Here is a 23,189-nt window from a genome sequence, read left to right as displayed (position 1 = left end):
ATGTCTAGACCCCAAAGTTCCAAGGCAGTCATGACTGACCAGCTCTGCAGCAATCCCTCTCATGGATAACATGGGAAGTTCTTACCTTTCCTTAGGAGTGCTTGAAATTTCAAAACAAATTAAATATTTAAATTACTTTTTCCAATAAAAAACTTCCCCCCCACTTCTCTCGCTTCCTCTCTGGTGTGGCCATCAGTATAGCTATCATAGCTGAGGTGTGATTGTCTTCATATTCAATTTAAATAATTTATAGGTAGAGAAAATACAAGTGAATTAGCTTGAAACAGTGCTCAGTCTTATTAATGATTAAAAAAAAAAAAGCAAGCTAAAATAAAATGAATGCAAGCTACAACAAAGTGACGGCATATTTCCCCTTATCATGAAAGTAAATATTGATTAGACACAAGATTAGACTTACTCCTGGCATGGACTTGGGGCTAGGGCATTCCAGTCACTGTTGGTAGAGTCTAAGAAGGTAGGGTCAGTCTGGAAAGCCTTTGGTAATACATTTCAATGGCCTTAAAAACATTTCTATTCTTTGTCCTAAAATATATACCCCAGAATTTCCTGAGCGATAAGAGCAATGGGGCATCTTCTGTTATAATATGGACTTGGGTTCTTGTCCTCAGTTGCTGAAATTGCTTCAGAGTCATAAAGGTGACATGGGTGTCGTATTAGTCATAGCAAGTCCCTTTCAACCACTTCTGAGTTTATGGTAATGAGATGACTTTTGGGAATCCCCTAAAGATAAGGGAGCTGGTTGCCAGGGGAACCAACCGTGAATAGGGGGTTGGAACTTTCCCTTGATTTCCCAAGAGAGGAGAGGGGCTGAAGGTTGTATCAATCACCAATGAGTTAATCAATCATGTCTATCTAATTAAACCTCCATAAAAAATAAAAAAAAAAAGACTGAGGTTTGCAGAACTTCTGGGTGAGGGAACCAGAATATTTCTGTGTGCCACCGAGCCAGGCCCTAAGCTCCATGAGGACTGAGCCTCCTTTGGGACCACGCCCTATGTATCTCTTCATCTGGCTGTTGATTCATATCTTTTAATATTCTTTGTAATAAATCAGTAATCTAGTGAGTAAATGGGTTTCCTGAGTAGTGTAGGCCACCCTAGCAAATTAACTGAGTCCAAAAAGGGGTTGTGGGACGCACAGGTAACAACCTGGACTCATGACTGGCGTCCGAGGCAGGGCCAGTCTCTGCACAGGCCCCCTCTGCACAGGCCTTGACATTCTGAAATATTATGGGTTGAAGTGCATCCCCTCCCCCAATCCACACCTTGAAGTCCTAGCCCCCAGTGCCCCAGAATGTGACCTCATTTGGAAATAGGGCCATTGCAGATGTGATTAGTCATACCAGAGGAGGTTGGGCCCCTAATCCAATAGGACTGACTGGTGTCATTATAAAAAGGGGACGTGTGGACACACACGCACAGACAGACACACACACATGAAGGTTGCCATGTGAAACTGATGACAGATTGGGTCGATGCCAAGGAACGCGGAAGATCGCCAGCAAACACAGGAGCTAGGAGAGAGGCACGGGGCAGGCCTCACCCCCGAGCAAACCAACCCAACTGACACTTTGCGTTTGTACTTCCGGCCTTCAGAGTCACGAGAAGATCAAATCTGGCTGTCCCACGCCCTCGCTTTGTGGCATTTTGTCATGGCAGCCCTGGCACGCTTGTGCAGATCGTCTGAAAGTCTTTCCCGGCGGTGGTTTCAGTGGCCCACCTGACAAGTCCGCAGCACAGCGGGGTCAAGATTAAGAGGTGACTGCCCCCCATTTCAGTGCTGCACCCACCAGCGCTCTTCCGCCCTCTGGTTGACCCCCTGGTTCTTGAAGACCTGCCTGAAGTTGCATTCTCTGGTGGCAAAAGCTGGGTGTAAAGGGCTTCATCTATAAGATATGAGTTGCCAATGCTACAAGTAAGGCCATTGGCAGTGATACAATATTTTTTGTTTTTGAGAGATTAAGAAATAGAAAGCTCTCTAAATTCAGAATCTGTAAATATGCTCTATCTGAAATTTTTTTTAGTTGCTGAAAAATACACACAGATATGTGTGTATATATGTGTCTATAATATGTAGAGGCACTCTAATGCAATGGGTGTCCTTGCTGTATATAAAAATATATATACACATATGCCCTGAATTTGATCTACACTTAACATTCTCACTTCAGCTTCTCTCCAAAAGGTTTATCATAAAAAGATACTCTGTGCTGTTTATATGCTTTTCTTGGCAGGATTCTTCGGGCCTTAGGAGAATGTTAACAGTGTGTCCAGATACACATATAAAAGTACTTACCAAGGAACATTTCAATAACAGATGACTTCATAGTGAGGACAACAATCACCATAAATATCAAAACGGCACCCTGGGGGGGAAGAAACAGGAACACAGTCACATCTCAGCAGGAGTTCCTCGGGGTGCAGGGCGCGGGGCGGGCTGCCTCGGGGTGCATTGCCCCTGGAGCCCTGGGATTTAGGCTCCAGCCCCCTGCACCAGCTCATGCGGGCGGCAGCGGCCAGCGCCTGGGACCCAGAGCCTCTTCGCGATCAGAAAACCCGCCTGGCCGCCAGCCTCCTGGGCTTCAGAGATCTGGTCTTTGCTTACAACCAAAGAGGAAATAACGTGACGATTTCAAGTCATTTCAACCGGTCTTCAAACAAGGACGAAAGCCACACTTCTGTTATTGAGAGAATATGTTTAGATGACAAATAATTTGTTCATCCATTCGGTAAATATTTATTAAATTCCTATCATATGGCTAGGTATTGTTTGGTAGGAGGTGATAAAAATGGAATTAAAAAACAATTCTTGCTCTTAAAAGACATAGTTTAATAGAAGTGGGAAAACGTACGTGGCCACAAATCACCATAATATGAGGGTGTGCAGGCCCCATAAGGGCAGCAGGGGAGTTTACAGAGCAGTGGTTCCGAACCTAGCGGCGTGTTAGACTCACCCGGGGGTTTTAAAACACTCTCATGCCCAGGCTGCCCTCGGACCAACCGAGTCAGAACCTCTCGGGTGTGGAGTCTGGGCGTCAAGCTTTTAAAGTTCTCCCCAGGTTATTCCAACGTGCGGCCACGTTTGAGAACCAGTGGTGTAGAGCAAGGCTTCCAAAATCTCTTTTCTTTTCTTTTGAAAATAATCTTTATTGTTGAGAGTATTACAGGTGCCCCCCGCCCCCCCCCTCACCGCCCTGTTGTCCGAGTCCATGGTCAGTGGATATGTGCATATAAATTCTTTGGTTACTCCCCCCTTCCCTCTGAGATTGGTCCATCTGCGCCCTGTCTCTTGGAATCGGAAGGTTTTGTGTCTTCCTACAATTTCAGTTCCTCTTCTTGCTCAGCCCATTTATTCGTACACTTAAAATGTAAATGTGCCTTTTGAAATGTGTGAGAAAAAAATTCAAACCCTCTCTCAACCATTCAAGAGGCTGGGACAGGGACAGCCAGGGGCACTGTTGGCAGTCCCTGTGGGTGGTCTGGTGTCACGGAGCTGTGGGGTGCGCGGTGGTGATGTTGGAGCCTTGATTCCTCACGTGCTCGCCACAGCTCTAGCAAAAGTGGAACAACGGGGGTTTCCAAAAGAATGTGTTACTGATTCATAAATTTATGGATTGTGCCGTGAGAGGTGACATAAAGAGTCCTGAATATGAAGTTTTGGTGAGGCGAACGAAGCCTGATCGTGAAATAAAAACAGACATGAGTGTAAGTAGAGTAGCCAGCCAGTTTAATTAGATCTATTGTTGCCCAGAGCCAGAAAAGAGCAAGTTGCTAACCAATGACAATATGGCCTTCTGTTTATGTTTTTTTGCAGTTTTTCTCTCTTAATTTTTTTATTATGGTAAAATACACAAATATAAAATTTACTATCTTAGCCATTTTTTAAAAAAATGTATCTTTATTGTTGAAAGTATTACAGATGTTCCCTTTTTTTTCAGTTTAGTGGTATTAAACACATTCATAATGTGCTATTATTACCACCATCCATCTCCAGAACCTTCTGTCTTGTAAAACTAAAGCTCTGTGCCGTTAGACACTAGCGCCCCATTCTCCTGTTCCCCCAGTGCCTGGCAGTGAGCATTCTGCTTTCTGCCTCTAAGATTTTAACTACTCTAAGTGCCTCATATAAGTGGAATCATGTAGTATTTACCTTTTTGTGACTGGCCTATTTCTATAGCATAATATTCTCAAGGTTCATCCATATTGTAATACATGTCCAAATTTCTTTCCTTTTTAAGGCTGACTAATGTTCCACTGTCTGTATATACCCCATTTTGTTTATTTATTCATTGGCCGGTCATTCATCAGTCCACGGACACTCACGTTGCTTCCAGGTTTTAATTATCGTGAGTAGTGCTGCTATGAACATGGGTGTGCAGGTATCTCCTTGAAACCCTGCTTTCAGTTCTTTTGGGCGTATACCCAGCGTGGGATTGCTGGATCATATGGTAATTCTATTTTTTTAAAATTTTTTGAGGAACCTGCGCCGTGTTTTCTAGAGTGGCTGTGCAATTCTGCAACCCCATGAACACTGCCCAGGGCTCCAGTGTCTCCACATCCTCGCCAACGCTTGCTGTTGTCTGTTTCTTTGGATAATAGTCATTCTAAGGGGTGTGAGGTAGAATCATCGGAGCTCGGATTTGCATTTCCCTAGTGATTAGTGATGGCGAGCATCTTTAATTTGCTTGTTGGCCATTTTTATATCTTCTTTAGGGAAATGTCAATTCAAGTACTTTGCCCAGTTTTTAATCATGTTGTTTTGTTGCTGTTGTTGCTGTTTAATTTTAGTTACCTATACATTCTGGATATTAATCCCTTATCAGATATGTGATTTGCAAATCTTCTCTCCCATTCTATGTGCTGCCTTTTTGCTTGACTGACAGTGTCTTTCAATGCAAAAATTTTTTAATTTCCATGAAGTCCAATTTGTCTGTTTTGTCGTTGTTGTCTTTGCCTCACTACTCGTAGGGCTATTTAGATTTTTTATTTCTTCTTGAATTCGTTTTGGTAGGTTTCATGTTTCTAGGAATTTGTTAATTTCATCTAGATTATCCAGTTCGTTGGTGTAAAATTGTCCATAGTACTCTCCTAATTCTTTTTAATTCAATAACAGTTGTTGCTTCAGGGAAAGAGAGCAGGGTAAGTGCTGATCAGAGATGGGAGTGAGTCTTACAGTTTTGTTCTATGTAAGTCTTTACCCTGGGCACATATGTTAATAAATCAGAAATTAATAAGATCGTCTCTTGGGTAGATGTACTATATACAGACAGTATTGATATCAAATGAGAAGCCACCGTAATCTCCTAAACTGCTCCTTGCTTTCCTTGCTGAAGGTCACCCTCTCTCCAGCTGGAAAGAATCAGCTTTCTCGTGCACAGGTCTGATTATGCATTTACCCTCTCAGAATTCTTCTACCCTCTCAGAATTCTTTTTCGCAGCTCCCTCGTTCTGTGCAGAATAAAACCCAAATTCCTTAGTGAGGCATTAAAAACTCTTCATGAAATGGTCCAACTTACCTTTCAAACCATCTCCCTGCAATTCTCTTCTGTAATCCTCTCCTCTGACCCAGTACACCCCAGGCTTTGGGTCTTTTCTCTACACCATGCATATCAGTGCCTTGGCTCATGCTCTTATTACTGTTCTAGCTGGAATACCTTACCTCTCCTCATCTGCCTCTCACAGCCTATCCATCTGTCAAGGTTCAGCTCATGGGCCACCTCTTCTATGTAAATCTTCTTAATCTCCTAATGTCAAAATTTATCTTTATTCATACACCCATTTAATCATTCAGAAAAAAAAATTGTGTGTGTACTCCATGCTGGGCAGACAGGAACACGATACAGATCCTGTCATCAAGCTGCTTTGAGGCTTTTAGAGGGAGACTGATGCACAGATCACGACAAACATTAATTGAGCACATACTAAGCGTCAATAATATATTAACTCAGGTAATCTTCACAACCACCTGATCAGGTAGGGGTTTTTCTTGCCTTAATTTTAGAGGTTGGGAAGCGGTTAGGTACTTTGCCCAAGGTTACCTACAAAGCTGGAAAGAAGAGGAGCTGGACTTAAACCAGGAATTCTGAGTGCAGAGGCCTTGCATTTGCATTCCACCACATGCCATGGCTCTCTCATAATACGCAAGACACTTCACTCATCCACATTCTGATTTAATTGGGCTGAGTTGATATCAATATTTCTTTAAAGCTCCCAAGTGACTCCGTCTTGCAGCCAAATTAGAACCTCTGCTCTAGAGGATACAGTGATGGCAAAGGGGGGGATGGTCAGATAGGCCTGGGTGTGGGGACTGGAAGAGGCTTGGATTCGTTTAACTGACAGGTTGGAAAACAATAATTTGTGAAGAAGGAAAGGACACAGGGGACAGAGCCACTTCGGGAACTGGGAGGGCAGTCAGGCTGTTAGAGAGCAAAGAAGGGGCCATGCCGGCCTTGAATGTCATTTATAAAGAATGTGGAATTGATCCTTGAGGCTACAGGGAGACATAGGAGGCTTAAAAATTATTTTTGCATTCATCATTTTTAATAAGCCCCCTAGAGGCTTACTTGAGCCACTCAGTTGCAGAAAATATGTCCTAGTGGACGTGTAAGATTTATATAATGCTGGTGTTTGTCTGATCTATGATGCTACATGGGGAGCACCTAACAATACTCTTTGTCCACGAGGCAGAGAGAGCCAATATCCATCTGGAAACATTTAATGGTTATGAGAGGCTTGGGCTGTATTTCCAAAATGCCAAAAATCCCTTGAGGATAGGCATCTCTGAATGGGGAGCGGCCCCATCTGCAGGCTCGCTTTCCCCATTCCTGCCTGATGTCAGGCCTCAGCTGCTCGTCCGTGGGTGTGAGTTTATCTGGTGCAGATGGAACAAGGAAGGCTGGTAGTCAGAGGGGACTTTACAACGTGGAGGTGGTGCCTCAGTCTGCACAGAAACCCTTACATAGACCCCACTGCTCCAGGCTGGACCCGAAACACCGCATTTCCTGTTGCCATGACACCAGTGGACACGGCCATACTCCCCCGGGATCCTGTGAAGGAGACAGTGAGCCAGAGAGGACACCAGCTGTTCTTTCTTTCTGTAGTTTTCTTCTTCTTCCAGTTCCTTCCTCCTTTTATCTTAAAGAAATGCCAACAGCAAAGTACAAGCCAACTAGGCGGGGAAGGAAGGGAAATTTTGCCCTTTCTCAAAATGCTGGCTCCTAAGGATGCACCAGGCTGCTTGAAGATGTGCTCTGAGCTGGGCTATATGGACTGGACACTGTTGGTTGCCTAAGCGGAGCACCTGCTTCCCTCTTTCCCATCACAACCCCCATTTGGTAAAGGGAATCAGTGCAGCCAGGGGACTCAGAGGAAGCGGGGCCATCCAAGGCTAAGCCAAGGGTGGTTTCATATATATCCCCCCTTGCTGATGATTGCTTCAAGACCTTGGCCTCGAGCCCATCACACAGGCCTCGTTCAAGGGATTGTGCCTAGTTCAGGGGTGACATGTCGTGAGTTGTATCAGACAGAACAGAAAGGCTTTACTCCCATGTCTTCCAGGGAGAGGTTACCCCTCGTGTTGGAAATGAACGGGGGGGGAAGGTGGTTCTAGGTCTGCTGGCAGCCACCTTGTGACCATGGGACAGGTCAGTCTGAGGAAACAGCCAACCCAAGAGGAGGTGGGCAGCTAAGTGAGTTGCTGAGAGATGGAGCTGGGGCTCTGACTGTCTTGTGCCTTGGGGCTGGGCCCACCTCTTTCAGGTGAGATAACAAACTTCCCTTTCAGGCGGGCTTGCAGCTGAAAGATTGTTCCCTGCTGCTCCCTAATTCCCAGTGCCTGTCCCTACACAGCAGATGCGTTTATACCAGAGTCTGCAGTGTTTTCTCAGCAGTTCTCTTGCCTGGGCCGCCTAAAAACCTCTTGAAGTAGAATGGGCATTATTAGTCCTGTAATTCTGAGCAGTGAAGCCACTTGCCTAAGGGCACACAGCCCAGGTTCTATATTAGTCTTGTCCTCTTTTTACTATATCGAACTCTTCATGTGACTGTTATTAAAAATTCCAAATGATTTCATGGTTTATTATATAATATTATTATAAAACATAAACTCTATGCCTCATTTGTATTGTACTTTTCACTTTATTTTTTAAATTGTGACAAGTTTTTATCCCCATTATTTTATTTTTAAAATATATCTTTATTGATTTTAGAGAGAGGAAAAGAGGAGAGAGAGAGTTGAAACATCAATTATGAGAGAGCCATCGATCGGCTGCCTCCTGCACGCCCCCGACTGGGGATTGAGCCCGCAACCTGGGCATGTGCCCTGACCGGGAATTGAACCCTGATCGCCTGGATCCTAGATCGACGCTCAACCGCTGAGCCACACCCAGCCAGGCTGTGCTTTTCACTTTAAAAATCCTGGTTACATCTATAACTTTAATCTCACAAGACCCCTGTAGGATCTCAAATATTAAGCTCAGATGCAGAGATAACACTCGCTGAAATTAAGTAACCAGCTTGGTCTGGCAAAAAAAAAAAAGAGAGAGAGAGATAATTTAGGCCAATCAAGATCTCCCTTGGGATTTTGGAATTGGAACATGGAAAGCTTTGGAAACTGAGGGAGCCAAGCTGGAGGCCATATGGGCCCTGATTAAGATGTAGAAGACGAGGGAAGGGGATGGAGAAGAGAAAGCACGTGGCCCCTGGAGAAGCAGCGAGAGCAGGCGCCTTAGTTTCTGGCCACTCCCCAGGCCCCGTCTCCATCCTGAAGGAGGCCCAGCTGGACCTGGTCTCCTGTGCTTGATGAGGATGTTTCTGGGCCCTTCTACTCCAGCCAGTCTGAGTTAGTTTCTGTTCCTTGAAGCTCTGATTAAACACTTTTCATCTTTGTAGTTTTACTTATTTCCTGTTTCCCTGAAGTGATTAGTAGTAAGATGGGAAGGCATATGTGCTTGTGTTTTGGTAGCATCAAGGCAGGGGTGGGAGAAGCTGTGTCTTCCCTGGAACCAGCCCCGGGAGGAAGGCTCTCATGAGCTGGGGCAGCCACTGAGACGGAGCATCCGCAGACCCGGGCGCTCTGGGGGCGACGGCGGGAGTGTGTGACCTTGAAACTATGCTGGCAGAGCGCCGCTGCGCAGTTCCTGATGTATTTATGGCCAGGGCTCATTACCAGGGGTGATTTTGCAGCCCCCCCCCCGCCAGGAAAGATGTTTGAAGACATTTTTGGTTGTTACAACTTTGGGTGGGAGATGCTACTGGCCTCTAGTGGGTAGAGGCCGGGGATGCTGCGAAACATCCTACAAGGCACAGCACAGCCACACAACCGAGAATTACCCGGCACGGCATGCCAACGGTGTCAGCATTGACAGGCTGATTTAGACAGTGTTTATTCCCATAGTGTCTGGAATCTATCTATCTATCTACCTATCTATCTATCTATCTATCATCTATCTATCTATCTATATCTATCTATCTATCTATCTATCTATCTATCTATCTATCTATCTATCTATCATCTATCTATCTATCTATCTATCTATCTATCATCATCTATCTATCTATCTATCATCTATATCTATCATCTATTTGTCTATCTATCATCTATCTATCATCTATCTGTCTATCTATCTATCTATCTATCTATCTATCTATCTATCTATCATCTATCTATCTATCATCTATATCTATCATCTATTTGTCTATCTATCATCTATCTATCATCTATCTGTCATCTATCTGTCTATCTATCTATCTATCTATCTATCTATCTATCTATCTATCTATCTATCTATCTATCTAAAGAACATTATACTTACTGTTCCAATCTAGGAATTTTCCACAAATATTAGAGGTAATTTTTTGGATGACTAAGATGTGAACTACTCAGGATCCCTTTCTCCAGGATCACTGATTGCCATAGGCAGCCAGGGCAAATCCTAAAGCAGAGGTACTCACTCCCGGGCCGTTGGGTGGATTGCAGAGCTCACGCATGTGTTCAGAGACAGATATATGCCCGCGCCATGAGGTTCACTGACCCATGTGGCACGTTCCTACATGTCAGGAAACCAAAAAGGGAAAGCCGTTTTTGGTGCGTGCGTTTCAGACCATCATTTTTACTTCGTTAGGAGCCTGACATATGGTAATGCTTACCACTTCCACAAGGCTTCAACCAATAGTGATTTCCAGTGAGGCTGCAAACAGTAATTACGTTTCTGAAGTGGTAGTTTAGATCTTATATTGCCAGTGGGAAAAAATACTAGTTTGCAGGCATGCCCCCAAATGAGCTCTAAAGAACTCCTTCCAAGAGTCATTTATACTCTGTAATGGAAGGGGGCACGAGGAGCCGTAAATCCGGGGGGGGGGTCTCAGTAGAAGATGAGGTGGGCCATGACCGCCCCCCTTAGTTGCTCTGGAAACCGTGCGGGCTCAGAGATCCCCCGGGGCTCCGGGAGACGAGCCCTCTCACCCGAAGCTTCCCTACCTAAGGCGTCTGACCCCGCGGCAGCCCTGCCTCCGCCCCGTGAGCTGTCCCCCTTGGGCACTGGGGTGTGTGGTTGCCGAGGGGCCGTCGGCGGTGAGCTTGGAGCCGGGTATTTGGTTCAGTCCCACTGTGATCCCCAGAGCCCTGACTGGCCTGAACATTCTGTTCTTTTCTGTCCGCCTTCAATTCTGAGGCAGAGAAAAACATATTTCGCATCTGGTCGAGCTTCCAGCTGAGGTGGGGAGAAGGGTGAGGGTGTGCGTGTAAAATCCACACCGTCCTCCTGTCTGCCTCTGGGTAGAGAGCGGGTTTTGTCGCAGGCCACAGGGTCCCAGCTCTCCCCTGCCGCCCAGAGGCAGGCGTGGGGCTAAGGGTCAGAGTGCAGCCCCGAACCCCAGCAAGCACTGGGCAAAGGGGGGAGAGAGGAGGGCAGTGACTGGGCCCGAGCAGCTGGGGGCTGGGGAGGGTTGAGTCCCAGCAGGTGGCGGGGACCAGCAGAAAGAGAGTCATTTCAAAGCAGGAGGCCCAGCTCTCCAAAGGAAACCCCTCAGCCTCCTGCTCCGGAGGCCCTCTCTGGGCCATCGCCGGCTCTGACTGAGTCTCCCACCCTCTTTCACGGCCCTCCTGCCAATTTTGGCCCCGCTGACTAGTGGCCCGTTACAGAGGATGGGGTTGGTACCTTTCTTCTTCTTTGTGGAAAGTTTTAGAAGTGTGAGAGTCCACTCCAATAATGGTAACTAGCACTTACTGAGTACTTACCATGTGCTACACACTGCACATGTGCGGCCTTATTTCATTATCGTGATGATCCTATCAGGTAGGCACTCTTACGCCCATTTTTCAGAGTAGGAAATCGAGGCTTGGAGAACCTTAGTACACTATCCAAGTTTACAGAGTGAGTATGTAAAAGAACCAGAATTCCATCCCAGGCCTCAAGCACTCAACCCCACTCAGTACTCCCGTTGGAGCACCCTGCTGATGGTTTCACCTTCCTTTTTGCCTCGACACATATATCCCAGGCTTTCTGAGATACTCTGTTGACACTAGTTAAGACTCACACTGTAAAATGCATACACTGTGTAGTAAAGTTGTCTTAGTTCTAAGGTCAAGAGATTGTCTTGAGTTATATTTGGGCCTGAACTCACTCGCAGCTTTCTCTCTCACACACAAATGTTATTTAGGGCAGTGATGCATCGGGCATATTTTTAAGTTTAACCAGGCATAACACGCCCATCTAAATAGATATTTGAGTGTATCATAATTGACTGTGTCATGGGATGTTAAAATGGGACGATCCTTTGTCTCAGCTTCCGCTGAGATGAAGGGCCAACTATTTCCATGTTCCAAAGTGGTCCCGAGGCTCCTGTCACTATTGCCTGAAGTGGGTGGGAGTGTGGGGAGGGGGAGGAGGAGGGGAAATGCCAACCCCTTTTCCTAAAGCTATTCCTGCTCTCCTGTCTCCAGCTACCCTCTTGGTCTCCCAAGCACGGTCCTACCCCAGGGCCTTTGCATCTATCTTCCCTCTGTCTGGAATGCTCTTCCCCCAGTTATCCACATAGGATGCCCCCTGGCTTCCTTCACCTCTCTCTCAGTTTCAGTGTCCCTTTATCAAACATTTATCTTTCCATGCAACATAAATCATCACCCACACCTCACTGCTTGGCCCAGCCCCCTTTCCTACTGTCTTATGTTTTTCACAGCCCAGGTCACCGCCAGACCTCTTGTGTGGATTTGTTAATCGTGCGCCCACAGATTGGCAGCTCTGGAAGAACGGAGACTATTTTGTTCAGTCTTCTTCCGGGACACACAGAATTATAGCTGGCACATGGCGGTGGCCCCATAAATATTTGCTGCTGCCACCACTGAAGGTTACCTCTGCTCCCCTAAATTCTTTTTAGCTTTCGGAGTGTAAACTTACTTGCTGTATTATACAAGAAAGCCAGTCTGGGCAAGTTGACTTGCACCTTTACATCCAGAGCATGTTTTCTCTGCCTGGGACACAAAGGAACTGAGAGGAGGGAATTCACTCAGCACTGAGATGCCAGTGACCTCTTCCCCTGGAAACTATACATTGGGTCCCCTGAAGGAATAGATTTTTTTTTCCTGCTTGAGAAGGAGGAATGCAGAAACAGAGTTCCATCTCACTATAGCCTGAGGGTGATTTTTATGAATTTTTACGTGTCCACACAAAACTTTCGCCTTTCTCTCACCGAGAGAAAGAATTTGAGAAATTTCTATGGGAGTCTTGTCACTGTGGAGACCCTTATCAGGAAAAGTGATTTTTTTTTTAAAGTAATCTGAGTCTTAGGATAATTCTTTCTGCGACTCGCTGAGAACTTTACCGTAGAGTGAAGGTAAAGGACATCTGGGGACTGGCTACTCAAAGGGCTTGATAATGATGCCTACTCCTTGGCTTTCCTCCTGAAAGTCATGTCTCCCAGCACACCTGAGAAGCGATCTTAAATCAGGAGGTGATCCAAGAATGCCAGGAACAGCCCCTCCTCCTTCCCAAGACCCTTCTCCTGGGAGTTCCTTACCTTCACTCCTCTCCGTCATTATTGGTGTCCTGTCTACACTTGTGAGGAAGAATAGTTTTCCTCAAAATTGACTTGGCTTGAAAACAATGTTTTCAGGGATGGCAAAGATTAATTTGGGGCAGTGATAGAAACACCAGGACTGTGTAATTATTGCCTAAAAGGTTACAAGTGTGAGCTCAGGAACTAGACTGCTTGGGTTTGCATTTGAGCTCCATCATTACTGAGCTGTGTGACCTCAGACAATTTCCTTAACTTCTCAGTGCCTCCGTTTCCTCATCTGTATAATGGAGATAGTGACAACCCACCCTCTATGGTTGCTGTTAGGATGAACTGAATTCATATGTGCAAAGGGCCTGGAACAGTGCTTGGCACGAAAGAGTAGCTCCGTCGGTGTTAGCAGTTATTATTGCTGTTGGGGTGGTGATTAATCATGACTGCCATCATCATTCGCGTTGCCATGCTTTTGCAAAATATAGCCATTTATATTCTAGTTGAGGACTTAACAGAGGGAAAGCAACAAATTTAATTTCTCGCCATAAGATGCTGCCCAGGGTCAGCCATGCATGACTTTTGGACTTCTTGGCGAAGGAACCACATAGGTTTGTGACTGCCATTGAGTTAAATTCTTCTAGGACCCAGAAAGGGAGCACTTCTGTAGTTTTGTTCCTTCCTTCTCTGCAAGGATCTTTAGCCCATTTGTAAGGATCTTTAGCCCATTTGTAAGGATCTTTAGCCCATTGCCATGAAAATCTTCTAGATGGTGTAGGACAGCTGGACCGATCGAACGGCTGAGGAATGACATCCAGCATTCTTAAAAGGAATTGAGAACAAATGAACATCTAGTGAACTAATAGGAAGCAGAAATGGGCTAAACATTTTTTTAAATGATAAGGCCAGAGTGAAAAACAAATATTTCTAAACTGAATCAAAACCAAACTAATATGTATTTGTTTTGTTCCAAGCCCCTGGCTTGTGGATTTGACTCAGGAAAGGGCTTCAGCAGCAGCATCTCAGTTCACCTTTCTCCCTTGGGATACAGGCCCTGGAACGTGGCAGTCACGTCTGCTGCGGGGGTGTGGAGGGGGGGTGTGTGTGTGATGGGAAGGGTGGGGGGTGCCGTTCACAGGCCACCGCAGGACCCGCGGCCTTTATCAGTCTGGGCGCAGAGCATCGCCTGGTGCCTGCTTGGTGCCCCCAGCAGCCTGAGCGCTTCAGATAGGCCTTCTCTAAGGATCTGCCGTCTGTCGGAGTGGAAAAGTTTTCCAGTTGATTAGAAACAAATTCTAAATCCAGCATCCACAACTGTTTGTTTTACAAATGAGGTAACTGTAAGAAAATGCAGTCAACAAAACTGAAACAGTCCCTGCTCCGTGTGGCCACGGGCCCTGGGAAGCTGGTTGGAGTTCGGTCCCTCCCCTCCTGGCCTGTAAGCAGGACTCGCTCAGGAGATCTCAGGCTGACACAGCTTTCGTGTGTGTGTGTGTGTGTGTGTGTGTGTGTGTGTATTTTTTTTAATTCAAATGTTGTTCTTCAGCTCCAAAATTTCCATTCGGTTCTTTTTTAAGTTGTCTCTTTGTTGAACTCACTCTGTTCTTGTATCGCTGTCCGGATTTCACTGAAGTGCTTGTGCTCTCTTGAGCTCTCTGTGCATCCTTACAGCGACTATTTCGAGTTCCTTGTTCGCGTATCTCTGTTTCGTGGGGGTCAGTTACTCGAGGTTTAATGTGCTCCTTTGGTGAGCCATGCTTCCCCGATTCCCCATGTCCCTGTAGCCTTGCATGGTCAGGAAAGGCCTTCGCTGTGAGTGGAGGCACGCTCGGGCCTGCTGTGTTCCTGAGTCCAGTGGTGCAGGACGCCAAGTGTGGGGGCTTGTGGGGGCCTTGCTGTCTAGACATCAGGCGGCTGGGGTCCACACCGCTTGGTGAGCACAGCAGGGGAGCTGCAGAGGCTGGAAGGGCTGCTTCAGGTCCAGCAACTGGGGGCCGGAGCGGGCAGGGGTGATGGCCAGAGCTGGTGGTGTGCTTGTGCTTGGCTGCAGGGCCAGCTGTAGATGCCTGTGTCGTGCAGTGGCAGGGGACAGTTGCAGACACATTTAGCGGCGAGAGCCAGGACTAGCAGCAAGGACTGGGGCTGACTGCAGGTGCACGAGCAGCTTCGGGGCCCCTAACTGTCAGGCACACTCCTGTGGCTTCAGGGCCTCACCACAGGTGTGCCCAGCTCCACAGTGTGTTGGGAGTTGAGCCAGTGGGGTGCGGGTGCACAGCTGGAGTGGCTGGTTGAAGGGGATCCCAGTGGTACAGGCTAGCGACAGGAGCCAAGGCTGGACCGAGCCAGCAGTGGCGTGGAGGCCCTAGCCCTTGGGGTGTGCTGCTGCAGCTTAATTAAAATTTGACAACCAGCATTATCAAAAAGCCATTTCTGATGCCCAGCCTACGTTTACCTCGGTCTATTGCTGCTTTGCCCCATTCTCTGCACTAACAGAAGCTGCTCACTGCTACTAGCAGGTTCCCTTTGCACTTTGCTCTCGCTCACGCTATGTTTGTTCAGGGGGCTAGGAATTCCACCACCTTCTGCAAACCACAGGGAGACACATTTTTAGACAGTGAGAGGGGGACCCGTGGGATTTGTCACGTAACAAACGTCGCAGAAGTTGCCTCTCTTGCTTATCGCTTGCTCATTGATTGATTAGCTCAGATCCTCTGAAGGAAGAGATGGCTATCCATTTCTAATGATTATATTAATATCACATAATTCCACAAATCCCTTTGCTGACCATATCCAAAGAGTTAATGTGTAAAAGTTTGGAGAGGATTACAATCACTGTGCTTCACAGCTGGTCTGATTTCTTCATTCTAGGCATATGTAATGAAGAAAATATTTGCTAACATTTGGGTGCTGATGGTGTGCCAAGCACTGATCAAAGCTTTCTGCCACAATTCCACTAACAACAGACCCTTTTTAGAGATGAGAAAACTGAGGCTCAGAAAGTTTAAGTAACTTGCCAACGTTAATACATTTAAGAACTGGCAGAGCCTCCTGCCTGACAAACTCCCATGGGGCCCATAGCACAGGAGGGCCACTTGGCCTTGGCTTTGGCCTTAGCCTTGCCTGGAAGGCCTTACATTTAGATATTTGACAGAGAACTGAAAGAAGTCTGTCATACAGCTTGGACCACACTGTCCTCAGTATCCTGCGGAGACACACACACACACTTCATTTTTGTATATGTTAAATTCTTGAGTTAGGCAAACATAAACATTTTAAATATACCATAGTTTTGAAACCCCATTTTGATATTTCTTCATTTTGCAGCACACAGAGTCTCATCAATGAAACTGGCCTGGCCATGTCATGATATGGAGAATCAGGATTAGGAGGGAAACTGAGAGACTGCCTTGTCCAGCTTCTTCATTTCATACGTGAGGAAATGGAGACACAGAGGTGTTGAGTAAGCTCCCCAAGGTCACACAGCTAGAGTGCCCTTCTCCCCTGTGCTCTGTCCTGCACCCGCTGCTGCTGATAGCTCCTGAGCTCATGCTTCCAAACAAGCCAGGAGAGAAGTTACACGTGTGGACACAAGCAGCAGGACCATTGTGGGGCCTGGGAAGCATTCATTTGAAGGCCAAGAGCTTCTTGCGATGTAACCATTTTGTGAATATGTGCAGAAACAGATTCCATTTCTATAGAACTTCTCACATTTCAAAACCTTTTTTGGAACCGAGAATCAATGTTGAGCCTCATGACCACCCTGGGAGTGGTGTGCGTGCAGGCATCGCTATTTCTGTCTTTCAGATGGGGAAAAAAAGTGAAGAAACGTTGCACACCTTTCCCAAGGTAGCGCAGCCGGGTAGTGGCAGGGCTGTTCCTGCGATTAGGACTCCCGGCTGCGGCAGCCGGGAACACGCAGCTTCCCTGTCACCCCCGGCCCGTGGGAATCGCAGAGGACAGCCTCCCGGTTTTGTTTTCCTGGAGCTAGTCATACACCACTTTCAAACCCAGTGCATTTCCTCTGAAAGAAACTATTCCTCCTGTGATCAGTAACTTAGGAAAAAAGATAATTAGACCTTCTAAACTACATTCATAAAGTAAACACTATTTCAGGGTAGATATTAAGCATTTCCAACGTTTCTAAAGTGTTTCCTTTCAATGACAAGGTGTAAGATATATCTAAATGAAGCTCAGCCTGGGAAACCATCATATTGCAATTAAAAATGCAGCCCTCAGAGTCTTGCAATTCTCTGTCTAAAGCCCTTTCACAAAAGAGGGTATTTTAATTCAATAAATAAAAGGCAGGCACTTCCAGCTTTCCTCCCAGCGCACAGCTACCGCTCACAGCTGACACACACAACAGAGAAAATACACAGGCATTTGATCTCGCCTTGCTGCAGGGTGTTTTCCTCTTTCAAGAGACCGAGGGAAAAACAACCTCAGGACTTGACCGCCAAGGCTTCCAGATTTGTTGCAACACAACGCAATGGCAACGTGTTATTTTCTTAGCGCTCGCATTTTTTAATAACCACCATGGCCAAGAATGCCTGGCTTTATTTTGACAATAAACCCAAAGAAAATCTTGAATTCCACTCTCGATTTGGAGTGGATTTAAAAGATGCCATGGGTCGCTCAGAGCAAACCATTGAGTCTAATGATTCAATCATATCCTCTCTGTTTAATCTGAACTCGAGGCATTTATTTCACGTTTATACTGGTTTGACACTAATCGTGCTTAAAAGAGACTTCCCACCCTGTTTTCCTCTGCAGAGTTGAGCTACAATAGTGGGCTTAACAATGCCAGCCCTCTCCCGGGCTTATCAGTGAAAAAGACTTCAGCCTGAGAAAACCCTTCCAGGGTAAACAAGACACAGAGTGCACTTCGAGCCACATTCCACCCAGATCCGTCTGAATAGAGAAGCACAGATCCACGAGGAATCATTTCCCCTTTAATTTAGCACCAGCGTGCCCATTTCTCATGCTGCTGCTGATATGTTGTTCTGAGCAATTTGTTGCATTGCTACCGTAGTTCATAAAGGAAGCAAAGAATAAAAAAGCCTTAAATGTACTTTAAAGTTCTACACAAATGTCATAGTTTTCAACTCACTTTAATTATAATTAAGTTGGCTTAAAGATACAGTGAAAATCTTGTTCTAAACTTATCTTAGTCCAGTTTATTTATAGTCGACATACCTAATATTAGTTGTTTACAAGGATGTCAACTACCACCCACTCCCAGCTCAGTTTTCTTGAGACCGAAATTTATACAGAACTGATTACTTGGTCAAGGTATGTGTTGTAGTTTCTTAATGATCAATACATTTTAAGGTTTTCATAATAAGGAATGGAAAGCAAACTAGCTGCATCACTTGACAATTCATCAGACATACCTTGTTTGAAGACAGCAATTTTTTTTCCCAAGACGTTTCCACCACACGGAATGGATATCCTTTCTCCTTAAGCTTTTCTGCATCACAAATCCCATCCAAATTATTCTCAAGCAGAATCAAGAGGTCCAAGCACCTTTTCTTCTCAGAGGAGCTAATCGAACGTTCCCATCAACCTCTCAGCACTTTGAAAAGCACATTTTACACCACACACACACACACACACACACACACACGCACAGGCACTGCTGCTCACACTGGTTTTAGTGCTGAATTAGGCAGCCCTCTTTCAAATTTCCACTCCCACTTGCTTTTTTTTTTTTTTTTGGTGGGGGGGATAAGTGTTTCTAAATACCCTTTTCTAGCCCACAGCACACATTTTCATTAAGCAAATTCTACAATTAGAAATTCTAAAAAGTAGAAGAGAAGCACCTAGATAAAATGTAAATATATAATTAAAGGACAGCGTGAGCAGGGCAATTCCATTTTCTCTCTTTTTTTTTCTCTTTCCAAATGCTAGTGAACGGCTGGATTAAACTAAATAAAGACAAGAGCAAACACCACCAAGCTGTGTCTGTCTACTAGCCTCTCACTTTTGGAGTGAAAATGCTTTACTTTTCCAACGTGTCAGAGCTATTTTTCGGTTTAGTTCGCTTCGGTCCCTTCTGCGTGTGGGCAAGCTCACCAAAATGACTGTAGTCTCTGCTGCTAGCAACAGGACACAAGATAATAATAGTGGGAAGCAAAACTCGAGTCATGCATGTTTCAAAAGCCAGATGATAGATAGCTCACGTCATAAGTGAAATCTGCTGATTTTAGTTATTTACATGTTAGTGTCATCAATTACATTGAAGGGATTCAGACCCAAAACATGCATTAGCGTGTCAGAGCTTTATAAAAACAGACCGTAAAACAGTACATCTGGTGCCCCTGGAGATGCAAATGTGTCAGCGCGCAGAGCTCCTTCCCTCCAGCAGGGGGCAGCCAGCGCGGAGCCGCTGCCCTCCCGCGGCCCGAGGGGCACTCAGCAGCCTGCGGGAGTCTCCCCGCCAGCCAGCGCCCTCCCACGCGCATCTGGTGGCCCTGGGATTGCTCCTTATTTAAGATTATGGTTTGAATGCTATTTCATCTTATTTTTCCTTCATTAGGTTCTGCATTTAAATTATTTCTCAATCCTGTTGCTTCTTCCATAAAATCCTGAGCTTAGGTCCATCGGTGGTAAGGACGGTGCTGTCACATGGAAGGTGGCCTGTCTCACTATTTGAGTTAGGGAAGGTTCAGACGAAACGGCATTTCAAGAATTAATAATATAATCTCATTAACATTAATAACAATGCTAAATGCCAAATCAAATACTTCTGCTAGGCATGGTGATAAGCCCTCTAACATGTATCATCTCATTTAATACTTAGAAGAATTTAGAAGGGTTCGTACTGTTATTTCCATTTTTATAGCAAGGTGCTGTGTTAGGACTTAGAGCTTCTTTTATTAGTTTAATTAATTTTTTATGATGAATATATATGGAATCAAATGTACAGGTGTTGAAAAACATAGGAAGAGATGCTCAAAGAGAAATGCAAATTAGCAAGCAATGATGTTTGCAGTGATGGAAAATTTTAGAAATAGATAATGTTGTGGTTTGCACATTATGAATGTAATTAATGCTAATGAAGCAAGCACTAGACAAGTGTTTTCTTAAATAAATAGAATGTACATCAACACTACTGATTCATTTGCAGTAACAAATTACCACAAACTTTCTGTCTTGAAACACCCCCATTTGTTATCTCTCAGCTCTGTAGGTCAGGGTCTCGCAAGGCTGAAATAAAAGTGTAGGCTGGACTGGGTTCTTTATGTACAACCCCCCCCAAGCATTTCCTTCTCCCTCTTCTCTGTTTTAGTTTTCCCCACAGTACTTTCTTTACCAATATTTACTACTTAATTTTTATTATGCATTCCCTACTAGAACGCAGACTCCCGGAAGGCAAGGCTTTTTGTCATATGTTTTGGTCACTGACCCTGTTCCTTGAAACAGCGATGTAATAGGTGTATATACAATAAATATGAACCAAATGAATGATTACAAGCACATTAGAGTGCTTGCCTATTAGGGAAAGAGAATTGGGATAAAATAGAATAAAAAACATTATAGCAAAAGTCCTGGAGTCTTGTGTGGACCAGTGACCATCATGCTGAGGACTGATTCCCTTCCCCACACCCAGGGCAAGCAGCAGCAGCATTTTACCTATAAAACAGTCCAGGGGGTGGCCTCAGGGAAGTCTGCTGACTTCTTTAACTAAAATAAGACCACGGCTTCCCGCTAAGTGGCCTTGAGCCTGCTACATGGCCTGAACTGGACTTCTAGATTATTTCTAGTTGAGAACAGAAATGGCCATGCTCGGTTTCCTTGCATCATGACTTGAGACTCAATTTTGCTTATAAACCACCCAGGGCTGCTCGAAAGCATCGCTTCTTTCCGAAATAGCTGCGTGTCACTCTGCGAGCTCGGTGCCCCAGTCTTGTACTGTATTTAACACAAAAACTCAAATCTCTCTTAGAACAACATTCTCTATTAAAAGGTTTTATGATCGTCATAAACATGGAACTCGATGGCTCCTTAAAGGGCTGCCCCATCCTTTCCTTTTCTGACTTCAGAGCTAGAACTCGGGAAATCAGTGCCCTCTCCACACCACACAGAGCCACCCTCTTGTGGGACTTGTAAACACGCAGGACGGCAACTGAGTCTGAGCACCGAGGCGGCCTTCTCAGACGCCGCTGACACTTCCACCGTGTGCAGGTATACAACACAGGCTTCGCACCTTCCATACCACGGGCTCGGGGAAGCGTTGCAGGCCGCGCCGTGTTCAGCGCTGCAGCAGTTTTGCATAGACACGTGCTCTGCCTGGAGCTCCTTTGCAGCGGGGCTGGGGCCTGCCCCCCACGCGCTCTGCCTGGAGCTCCTTTGCAGCGGGGCTGGGGCCTGCCCCCCACACGCTCTGCCTGGAGCTCCTTTGCAGCGGGGCTGGGGCCTGCCCCCCACGCGCTCTGCCTGGAGCTCCTTTGCAGCGGGGCTGGGGCCTGCCCCCCACGCGCTCTGCCTGGAGCTCCTTTGCAGCGGGGCTGGGGCCTGCCCCCCACGCGCTCTGGCAGGAGCCTGTGCCCCGCGCGGGTGTCACTGCAGGTTCCTGGACACTGCGGAACATCACTGCTGAAGACACATGCTTTGTGAGGTGGCAAGTTGGCAACATAATTGACTTTTGTTACATTGATGTTATCCCTATCTCTCAGAAGCAAAGAGCTTATTAGAAGAAAAATGTATCTTTCAAAAAGATGGATGGAGCCAAATTGGGAGCACCAAAAACTTACAAACAGGTAGACTACAGGTGGCCAGAGGAGATCTCGCCAAGGAGTGTCAAAGAGCCTCCAAAGCTAGAAGGGAGAGTTCTTGAGTATATATCAGAGGGGAAAAATGGATTAGAGGTTAATAGGAGTTATTATCATGCAAAAGGTTAGCAGAGTGGTACAAAGGAAGACAGTAGACGAATAGAATTCATCTTCTTCCCCAGGCTATTCAAAGCAATGTTGGGGCCCTGGCCAGGTCGCTCAGTGGGTTACAGTGTTGTCCCAATATGCCAAAGTTGCAGGTTCGCCCTCCGGTCAGGGCACATACAAGGGGCAAGCAATGAATGCATAAATAAGTGGAACAACAAATCAGTCTCCCTCCCTCCCTCTCTCCCTCCCTCTCTCTCCCCCTTCCTCTCTCTCTTTAAAACCAATAAATAAAAATTTTTAAAATGTGAGGAAGATTACTATTCCCAAATGCTTCCCTGAAAGAAATGAGCTGGAACCACTGTATATTGGACAACATCCACAGTATTCTAGGCCAAATTGACAGAAAAATAAATACAGATAAATCACTGTGATTGCAGTGGCATAAAAGAGCTTCAGAGACCAAGAGGATGCTATTGGGAACTGGAGGGTATAACATATAGATCTTTGCATTAAAAAAGGCTGCTGGTCTGGCAGATTAGAAAAATACAAAAGCACTTTCTTCCAAACAAGGGCTCCAAATAGTTGGCAGGAGATTATAGGCCTTATATCTCTGTTTTATGCCAAGTAAGCAAATGGAGTCTAAAATAAAGGGTCGGTTCACTGAGCACTGGTCAGCTGGGCGCTCGGTCTCAGCCTTGCTGTGCTGTGCGGCTCTGCCGCTCGCTGCAGGCCTGTGGGGGCCCAGGCTGCAGAGTAACAGCTGTGCAGGGCAAGAGCTTCTCCAGGCGACGGCAAAGTCACAAGAGGGCAACAGGGAGCATGGAAAGTCTCCTAAGGCTTCGTCTCAGAGCCGGCACACTGTCGCTTCCAATGAGCACACGCAGAACAAAAACTTGTTTTCTAAATATCATTCTTCAGTAAACGAAATTGCATAGCCTTAGAAAATACCTGATTCTAGTCCTGGGGATGGGAAAGTATAATACGTGCCTGGAACATCTGGGAGCCAATAAGAGAAAAATGATGGTCACATGAGAAAAGGGTGCAGGGGCCAACTTAGAGGAGCTCTCAACGGCCAGGTCTGGGACAATTTGAACAAGAGACCAAGTAATGATATCAATGAATTAAAACATATGATAAAATAATAATTTGGGGGTGTGTACTGGTATAAATAAATAATTGAATAAATAAATGGGGGAGAGGAACAGCTTTTCTTTACAAAAGAATTACAACTAATAAGTGAAAAAAGAATGATGAATAGAAAATTGCTGTTCAGCAAATAACACAGTAG

At 45.7% G+C, this 23,189-nt stretch overlaps 1 protein-coding gene across 2 annotated transcripts in view; it reads right to left on the bottom strand.

Annotated features, from left to right (window-relative positions):
• The window catches only part of VIT (vitrin), a 76,346-nt gene extending 57,646 nt beyond the window's left edge, over positions 1 to 18,700 (bottom strand). The window contains exons 1-2 of one of the 2 annotated variants that reach the window (XM_081156635.1): positions 18,413 to 18,700; positions 2,317 to 2,386 (exon numbers count right to left, since the gene is read on the bottom strand). In XM_081156635.1, the coding sequence (XP_081012761.1) occupies positions 2,317 to 2,368 (52 nt within the window). In that variant the 5' untranslated portion in view covers positions 2,369 to 2,386; positions 18,413 to 18,700. The remainder of the gene's footprint in view (positions 1 to 2,316; positions 2,387 to 18,412) is intronic. The other variant, XM_081156634.1, reaches the window with a different exon arrangement.
• Between the last annotated feature and the right edge of the window lie 4,489 nt (positions 18,701 to 23,189).

Source organism: Miniopterus schreibersii (assembly GCF_964146895.1).
Source record: "Miniopterus schreibersii genome assembly, chromosome: 13".
Taxonomy (NCBI): domain Eukaryota; kingdom Metazoa; phylum Chordata; class Mammalia; order Chiroptera; family Miniopteridae; genus Miniopterus; species Miniopterus schreibersii.
This window is presented reverse-complemented; position numbering and strand designations above follow the sequence as displayed.